At 43.1% G+C, this 10000-nt stretch overlaps 1 protein-coding gene across 13 annotated transcripts in view; it reads left to right on the top strand.

Annotated features, from left to right (window-relative positions):
• The window catches only part of LOC122791769 (CSC1-like protein 2), a 993549-nt gene that overhangs the window by 693230 nt on the left and 290319 nt on the right, over positions 1-10000 (top strand). Inside the window, exon 4 of one of the 13 annotated variants that reach the window (XM_044059739.1) lies at positions 8504-8622. The exons of the other annotated variants lie outside the window; for them this stretch is intronic. Within the exon in view, the coding sequence (XP_043915674.1) occupies positions 8504-8543 (40 nt within the window). The 3' untranslated portion in view covers positions 8544-8622. Of the gene's footprint in view, positions 1-8503; positions 8623-10000 lie in introns of those variants that run through there. 13 annotated transcript variants of the gene reach the window in all.

The following is a 10000-nucleotide window of genomic DNA, read 5'->3' on the forward strand; positions in this document are numbered from 1 at the left end:
CTCCGACCATCTCAAAACCTTCGATACCAATGCCTGATTTGGCATCTGTCCTGCCTCTGGCACTGATCATAGACCTTACTTCGCTTATTTCGACTTCAGCACCTGTAGCCACTTTGGCTCAGGGCACATCTTCGACTACTCCATTAGTTTCCATTTTGGAACAGACTGTTTCAGCTCAGTGTGTCACTTCGGCACCGAGCGTTGTACTGACCCCACTGGATTTGACCCCTTTACTTGCAGTCTCGAAACTGGACATCTCATTGCCGGTAGACCTTGCACCACAGACCCGATACTCCCCCTCCATAGATCCGTTTCTGGGCCAAGTGTATAGCCCATTCCTTGAACATCCTGACTCTGCATCTGGAGTATCCACTAGATCCACCAGGAGCCTTTTGGAACATGACATGGTGCGCCTTGTAGACCAGCTGTTGTTAACCAGGGGGATTCCCTCACTTTCTAAGACCCATCCAATTGCAGGACTTGAGTTGCCTTATCCACAGACTCCATCTTACACTCCTCCTTCGACCATCTCGGTTCCGAAGCCATGTGCGCCAACATCCATCTTGGAACCCATCACCTCGGTGCCTACGGTGCATCTCACTCCGGTTCCGAGTTTGTCCTTTTGGTTTTTGGTTCCAGCTGAACTGGTCCTTCCTCAGTCTGGGGATTGGCATGTCGGTCCAGGGTACGGAGCCGCCTCGCTCTTCTGTTCCATCCTCTGCACCGATGGCTGCATCCACGCCGATCCTGCTTGAGGCTCCATCCATGGGGTGGGTTCATCAGAGCTGGTTGTGACCCTGGTCCAGAGGTTGTCTTTCTTGGTTCCAGGCTCCCATTCCTCTTTGGGTTGGCCTACCTTCTGCGCGGTGGAGAGGGCTTTCGCTTCTGGCAGCACTCCTTTGATGTCGGAACCCCAGTTTTCACCCCCTGAGCTACAGCTGTCACAGACCACCCCCCTGGGACATTGGACAGAGAGGCCGCAGGACACCTCTGTTCAGGGAGCCCACTCTTACGAGTCCTCCTCAGAGACCCCCACTAAGGAGCTCCCTTGAAAGAAGATATGCAAGAAGAAGCACATGGACTCACCTGAGGAGAAGACATGGATTATAATGATGGTAAATGGTCCCCACGGTCATGTCATGATGATGTCTCTTTCGGAGACATCCTGGAGATGTTAAAGCAGAGAAGGTGACTGGAAGCCCTCCAACCCTTTGTCTGAGGCATCTGTGTTCCTGCAGGCTTTTCACGCCTGGCCTTCTACCTCTTGGGTGACCCCGCCTGCCGGTGAGCTCGTCGTGCAGCTCACTTAGAAGAACCCTGATTCCATTGAGGCGATCTCTCGGAGACCAGACAAAACTCTTTCCCCTACTGAGGAGAACCTGCATTGGTCCAAAGGGTTATCAGTTGATGCTATGGTGGTGGCAGTGGCCATGAAAAAGGACTTGGCTGAGGAAAGTCACACTGTCCACCTGCCCAACAGTTAGTCCCTGGCGGTGGACAAACTTGGGAAGCATGTTTTTGCATCAAGGACCTTTGCTATACTGTCCCTGAATTATTTGGCACATTTTATGAGGCTCCAGAGGGACTTTATCTCCAAACTCTCTGGGACACTTGCAGGACAGTTGTCTGACAAGGTCAGGGACAAAGTGGCCTCGCAGCTCACAACCCTAGAATCAGTGTCCAACTCGTCCATGAGGTTGCTGTCACACGCGACCGAAGGGGCAGCTAGAGCAGAGGGTTCGCCCATTGTTATGAGGCATCATGCCTGGATGCACATTTGTGACCTCTCCGATCCCTTCAATTCTTCCTTTCTGAATGCTCCCATTGAAGCCTTGTCCCTTTTTGGCTCCAAAGTGAGGGACATGCTAGCCATGTGTGAGCAAGATGGAAAAACCCTGTCTGCCATAGGTCTATGGTTTTCCAACCCTCAAAGTACCATCTCTTGGAATCAGAGGAGTGGGAAAATGTGGCTTAAGAAATCTCAGGGTCCTTTCTGTGTCGCACGTGGTGATACTCCCAGAGGCAGAGGGGGTAACAGTTCTGGAAGACACCCCGATAAAGGCAGAGGGGGGTCCTCGTAGCCAAGGCTCCAAGGACTCTTTCTCTGGACAGCCTTATCAGCGCCCCTGAGGGACGGCCCGATTGCTTACCTCTGGAAGCAGTTGGGGGTCATTTGTCTGCACCAAGCTGCCTGGCAATCTATCACCACTGATCGTTGGGTGCAGAACATTATCACTGGAGGTTACACCATTCCCCTTTCTTGTCAGCCAAAATTTCCAAGAAAACTTCCCAATGTTCCACCCAGTCAAAGGGAAGAAGCAGCTTCAGAGATTATAAAGCTGTCTCAAAAAATAGTCATCCAACCAGTCCCACCAGACCAGTGTGGATCCGGATTTTACTCGAGATTCTTTTTGGTGCCAAAAATGACAGGAGACTGGAGACCCATTTTGGATCTCAGCAGTTTAAACAAGTCTGTCACCCAAACCAAATTCCGGATGGTCACAGTTCAGTCCATCCTTCCCTTTTTAAGAGAAGGCGATTGGATGTGCTTTATAGATCTCCGGGATGTGTATTACCACATCAAGATGGACAAATGCAACAGGAGTCTGCTTCACTTCTGGCTAGGAGCCAGTCATTACCAATTCTGTGCCCTGCCGTTCAGTCTCTCTACAGCCCCCAGAGTGTTCACAAAATGCATGGCAGTGGTAACAGCTCACTTGAGACTAAAAGGATTCCGGGTGTTTCCATATCAGACTACTGGCTCCTTACCGCCCCCACCGAACATTTGGTAACAGAACTGCACTATACTCTCTCTCTCTCTCTCTCTCTCTCTGGCAAAATTGTTGGGAATAACGATACACTGGGAGAAATTAAACCTTTTCTCTACACAACAAATAGAGTTCATTGGAGCAGTGTTCAGTACTCATTCCTGTCTAGTATCACTCCCAATTCACAGACTCCCTCGATTTGAGGCTTCAACTCTGGGTGATACTATCTCAAACAAGTCTCTGCAAAGGAAGTTCTTCAGGCCCTAGGTTCTATGGCTGTGTCAGTTCCAGTAGTGCCTCTAGCAAAGCCACATATGCGGATTCTGCAATGGCTCCTTCTGTGTCAATGGTTCCCAAACTATCACCCCCTCAATTACCAGATTTGAATAACCAACTCCTGCAAACAGGACCTGCTTTGGTGGATGAGGCCAAACTTAGATCTTTGGAGTCGCCCATTTCAACCCCCTCAGCCCAAAGCCATTGTGACCGTGGATGCTTCCCTGATCGGGTAGGGGGGGACCATTTCCAGGGAAAGACTCTCCAAGGCACATGGTCCACCTGCATATCAATGTTCCAGAAATGAGAGCCACACTGTTAGCATTGCAGGCTTTCCATTCTGCTCTCCCTTCTGGGACAATTGCAGTTCAATCTGACAATATGTCAGTGGGTCTGGTACATCAACAAGCAAGAAGGAACCAAGTCCTACCCCCCTATGTCAAGAAGCCATGAGAATTTGGCAGTGGGCGATAGCTTCCAACCACTTTCTGATAGCAATGCCTATCCCGGGGAGCTCCACCGTGATTGCGGACAAACTGAGCAAATGCATCTTTATGCCACACGAGTGGTCCCTCAACCCTGAGGTAGCGTCTGTAATCTGCAGCCACTAGGGCCAGCCTTGCTGTGATCTTTTCACTTCCCCATCAAACACCAAGTGCAGCAGCTATTTCACCCTACTTCCCCCGGATAGGGAGTCACAGAGGGATGCTCTGATCCACGATTGGCCCACGGGACTTCTTTACGCTTAGCCTCCCATTCCTCTGATCCCACAATTTCTAAAGAACGCTCTTCAGTTTAGATGCAAGGTGATCCTCATAGCCCATTCTGGCCTCGACAGGTTTGGTTCTCCTTCCTTCGTCCTCACCTAGTATACCCGCTGTGGATTCTGGACCCTCTACCAGATCTGATTACTCACCCCCAAGGGTTGACTCACCCAAATCTGTCCAGTCTCAAGCTGACAGCTTGGTTTCTCTACTTTCATTGGTCGCCAAGCAAGCTAGTCTGTCCTCGCCTGTTTGAGACATCATTCTGGCCTCTCACAAACCATTCACCAAAAGACTGTATCAGGATAAATGGTAAAGGTTCTCCATCTGGTCCAAGGATAACATGCTAGACCCATATTCAACTCCAGTTACTGCAGTGCTTCAATACCTGGCTAAGTTTTTTGATAATGGAGCCTCTGCCTCTACGGTATGAGTGCATCTAGCGGCAATTTCCAATTTCCACAATGGAATAGATGGCACCCTTAACTCTCTACGCCTTTGCAAGGCTTTCCTCAAGTGGGTCTCTCGTCTCAGGCCTCCTGTCAAGACAGCCCATGGAAACTCACTCTAGTCCTTCAGTCTTTACTCAAAAACCCTTTGAGCCTGCTGCTAAGTGTGACCCAAAGTTTTTATCTTGGAAATCTTTGTTCCTGGTAGTCATTACCTCTGCCAGAAGAGTCTGGGAGCTGCAGGCATTGTGTATCAAGAGGCCCTATCTGGTCTTTCATTAAAACGGAGTATCACTGCAAACGAACTCATACTTTCTTCCCAAAGTTGTTTCTGAATTCTCCATTAACCAGACCATTGATCTACCAGTGTTTATTCCGAATTTTGCCAGTAGAGGAGAGTATTGACTTCACTCCTTAGACGTACATATACAATTGAGATTTTACCTAGACAGGACCAAGCCTACCCATAAATCTGAACAGCTTTTCATTTCTTTTTCTGGATACAAAATGGTGGAGGCTGTTACCAAGATTACATTATCAAGATGGCTAAGGGACTGCATACATTTCATCTATTCCCCCCATAATGAATCCATGCCAAAAGTCAAAGCTCACTAAACTAGATCTATGGCAACATCTGTAGCATTCCATTCCAGGGCTTCCATGGATGACATCTGCACAGCAGTTACTTGGGCTAAGCCTCATACCTTTTATCAGTCATTACAAATTGGACCTGGTCTCCAGAGGGAGAGCTGGAATGTTCTTCCATAAGGGCCACCCATGGACCTCAAGGTAGCTTGGGATTCTGTCCTATCAGTGATGAATGGAAAGAAGATTAATCACATCAGATAAAGAAGTTATGTCTTACCATAATGTTCCATCTGTGTTGTTGATCTTCTGTCATTCATCACTTCCCCCGCCAAAGGCTCCTTGGGGATGCTTTGTGCCTAAGTGGTGCCCTAGGGTACTTGCACAGAAGTGGCCTTGGCTTTACTTCCTTTTCTTACCAAACTCGATCTGCGGTAATAGGGAGAAGGGCATTCTAGGTAGAGACTTAGCTCAAGTGTTATTTTGGCTGGTGCGCTTGGTAATAGACCGACTCTGTTCCGAGGGCTCAGAACCGAATCCATCAGTGATGAATGAAAGAAGATGAACAACACAGATGGAACGTTATGGTAAGACATAACAGTTTTTTCCTCCCCTTGTCTAGAGCCCACCTCTTTTTATCTAGTTTACAATATCCAGAACGTTTAGTTTGTGTTTAGATTTTGAATTCCAATTTTCTAGAATTTTTTTAACAGACAATAGCATTAAACTTAAGCCAATTCAGATACTGTGTCACAGCTCAGAAAATAATAAAATCATATGTTCCCCTAACATTCCCATAAAAATACTTTGAAGGGAATTTTCAAAATCTGCTAACTCATTACATTCCCAGAAAATATGTTTCTAGTTACCTTTTTACTTTCTCCATCATACCACCTCCAGCATTTTCTCTGGTGTACTTGAGGTATTAAAACACGTACACAAACGTTTCTTATTTATTTTTGTTTCATAAGTAAATAATAAATGTATTAAAACACATGCACACAAGTTTCTTCACAAAATTTTTAAACATCCTAGAACTTGTTGCATACTTGTATGTTTTTATTTATTTTACATTTGTTTACTGGAAAAGTCCGACTGTGCATAGATCCAATTTTCATCAGAGGCCCGGGGAGAAAAACTCCACAAAGATTAGTACAGCAAATACAGTAAATACAATACACATGTTAATGAAGTACAGTACAGAATCAAAAAGTTAAGGTACAGCTTCAAGGCCAAGAAAGGAGCAAAAAGTAAACATGCTATAAGGAGCACAGTGTGTTACAGTAAACAATACAGCTGAAAGGACATTTTTTTCAGCCATTTGGTTACATTTAGTGGCTAGGACAGTAAACACACATCAATTAAGCGTATAGAAAGGAGTTGTTGCAAGCTTTCATAAAAGGTTAAAGTACAATATGATATGATCCCATGATACTTGGTAGCTATATACACAGTTCTTCCCATTGTTCTGTAAATTACGGTCTGTTTACCCAATCTTTTGTAATCCTCTCAGATTGGTACTTGTAATTAGTATGTAATCATTTATATGTCCTGCTGATTACCCTATTTGGAACTGCAGTCCCCTGTCCCCTATCTTTGACTGTACTCTGCCCTACCTGTGAGGGACTGATAACTGTATCTTGCAGTCCAAACTTGTGCTTAGGGTCATCCCACTCTGTTACTGTCCCTTCTTTGAGTTATTTAATACCATTATCTTGGTTTCTACATTTCATCCAGTAAATGCCAGCCTCCTATTGCCTGTTTTCTATAACCTCTGCTTGCAAAACTTTGTATTGGTAAAATCTCTGTTCATTCCTGTGCTGGCATAGTTCTTGCCATACTGTTTGCTACTTTATGAATAACGATACCTTAAGGATTTGAATACAAAGTCCTAGTCTCTCTATTGCTTGAAATGTCCCCTCTGTTTCATCATTGTCCTTTTCACCGTTGATTTATAGCCTTCTTCTTTTGTTACTTCTGTGGACCTTAAGGAAGAGTGCACAAATACTGCCAAGTCAAGATGTGCCATGCTGATAGACTCCTACCCAAGAAGACTGAATGCTGTATTTAAATCAAAAGGTGCTTCAACAAAGTATTAGTTTAAGGGTGTGCACACTTATGCAACCAGCTTATTGTATGTTTTTTACTTTTTATATTTTTCCCCTAACAGATTTGTTTTTCAATTGAATTGTACAGGTTATACGTCACATTAAAAGTGGGAAAAGTTTTGAAATGATTAATTGTGGTGTCATTTTTTTATATCACAAATACCTGGCATTTTAACAGGGGTGTGTAAGCTTTTTATATCCACTGTAGTAACATAGCTAAAAGAACTGGAAGTATGATCTTTAGAAAAGGGTAGTAGCAAATGACATAGAAAAAATGGGAATTGTGGGAACAATACATGCAGAATAATGTTTTGAAGAAGGAGTGAGGTTTAAGGAAAGGCAGGGATTGAATGAGCTATGTAATGTTTGACTGACAATGACTGGATAGATTATAAATGACGTATAGTGTTTGCAACTGAAAATGTCAATATGGTTTATTTTCATTTATATAATTGTATGATTGCCTATGTCATAAGTGATACATCAATAAAGATGTTTCTTGTTGAAAAGAAAAACAAAAAAATGAAGAAAGGAGCTAAAAAAATTGCACTACTTCCATAGCTCTCAACTGCACCAAATTCCTCAGTAAATACCGTTTTGGGGGGTAAAATATGGGGGTGCCACAAATTCCCGAATGGCCCCTTTAATTTCTGAATTTCCCGGGATTTTTTTTTCTTTTTTGAAGAAGTTTTTTTTATTTTTTTTGTACTGTTCCTGATGTCATCATGTGCAGGGCGTGTGCGATGATGTCAGCATGAGGTAGACAGACATCCTGTCAGAATCAGTACTTAATTTAACTTTACCAGTCCATGGTTAATTAACTTTACCAGTCCATAGGTTTTATTTCTTCCCCCGGCTCTAGGTAAAGCAAAAAAAAAAAGATTGATACTTCTTAATTCTTGGGACCTGCTGTATTGAAGTGTATGTGTGTGACTGTTACTTAATTTTAGGACCAGTCTTTCTCATTTTCTCTCACTGCAATGTGGAGACTTCAAGTGATTTATTATGCTGTTACTTCAGTTTTTTATGTACATGCGCTGCATTGAAGTATTTCTACTGCACTGCTAGTTTCTATTTTATTAAGGGCTCGAGACTTGCTGTGTACTGCTATTATAGTTTGGGCCGGCTGTATTGAAGTGTGTTTGTGATTACTGTTGCTTAATTCTTAGGACCAGTCTTTTCTCGTTTTCTCAAGTGATTGATTTATTATGCTGTTACTTCAGTCTTTTATTTTATGTACGTGCTGCATTGAAGCATTTGCACTGCATTACTAGTTCCTATTTTATTAAGAGCACGACTAGACCATATTAAGGGCCCTCATGTTTCTCTTATATGCTATCCAATCTTAAACATTAGATCTTGAAACTAGCTGCTAGTGAAAACTAGTATGGCGTTACAGTAGAGGTGATGTTAAAGATGCGTTAATAGTCAGATTATTGCATATTAGAAACCTAGATGTACGGGACTAATGAAATCATTAATACCAAAGAATTGTTAAAGAACAAAGCACCGTATGTATTCGGCATATTTACACCTACCTGTATCTTTCATAGATTTCATGGGGAAGGAATGTTCACATCTTTAGAGAAATAAGATACCCCTGGATGCACTAGCTGTGCCTGTTAATTCTGTATTCACATTTAGGACTGTGCTGAACATGCGATTCTGCACATTTGTGGAGCACAGGTAAGACGGGATAGTGAGTGACCCTACAATGTATAATAATATGTGATCTGTGCTACACACATCTGTGCTGGAAATATTACTACCCCATTTCATTCACAAGGCTTTATGCCCACCTTATAAGAGTATTTATTGTATATTGATGTCTTGATTCTGTGGAATGGCATTCCTGAAATTTACATGATGGTGATATTTGCAGGAACTCGTTTTAAATCTGATATGAATAGCTTTACAGACATGAAAGTTTTGCTGCTTACATATTCAATAGCTCATTTTGTGCTGTGAAGCAAATAACCCATAATGAGCCCTGTCAGGCCAGTAGATACAGTGCAATGAAAAAGTATTTGCCCCTTCCTGATTTCTTATTTCTTTGCATGTTTGTCACACTTAAATGTTTCAGATCATCAAACAAATTTAAAAAGTAGACAAAAATAACCCACGTAAACACAAAATGCAGTTTTTAAGTGATGATTTTATTTATTAAGGAAAAAAACTATCCAAACCTGCATGGTCCTATGTGAAAAAGTAATTGCTCCCCTTGTTAAATCATGAAGTAACTGTGGTTAATCACATTTTTTGGAAAGCGGAGTTCAATTTCACTAGCTACACCCAGGCCTGATTACTGCCAGACCTGTTGAATCAAGAGATCACTTAAATAGAATATGTCAAAGTGAAGTAGGCCAAAAGATCCCAAAAAGGAAGACATCGTGCTGCAATCTAAAGAAGTTACACAACAGATGAGAAACAAAGTAATTGACCTCTATCAGTATGGAAAAGGTTACAAAGCCATCTCTAAAGCTTTGGGACTCCAGCAAACCACTGTGAGAGCAATTATCCACAAATGGAGAAAACCTGGAACAGTGGTGAACCTTTCCAGGAGTGGCCGGCCTACAAAAATTACCCCAAGAGCGCAGCGATGGCTCATCCAAGAGGTCACAAAAGAACCCAGAACAACATCTAGAGAACTGCAGGCCTCACTTGCCTCAGTTAAGGTCAGTGTTCATGACTCAACCATAAGAAAGAGCCTGGGCAAAAATGGCATGCATGGCAGAGTTCCAAGGTGAAAACCACTGCTGACCAAAAAGAATATAAAGGCTAGTCTCAATTTTGCCAAAAAACATTGTGATGATCCCCAAGACTTTTTGGAAAATAGTCTGTGGACAGACAAAACAAAAGTTGAACTTTTTGGGAGGTGTGTCCCTTTACATCTGGCATAAAAGTAACACAGCATTTCAGAAAAAGAACACCATGCAAACAGTCAAACATGGTGGTAGTATTGTGATGGTCTGGGGCTGCTTTGCTGCTTCTGGACCTGAACGACTTGCTGTAATTGATGGAACCATGAATTCTGCTGTATACCAAACAAA

The sequence above is a fragment of the Protopterus annectens genome, chromosome 1.part2 (assembly GCF_019279795.1).
Source record: "Protopterus annectens isolate FY-2018-M chromosome 1.part2, PAN1.0, whole genome shotgun sequence".
Taxonomy (NCBI): domain Eukaryota; kingdom Metazoa; phylum Chordata; order Ceratodontiformes; family Protopteridae; genus Protopterus; species Protopterus annectens.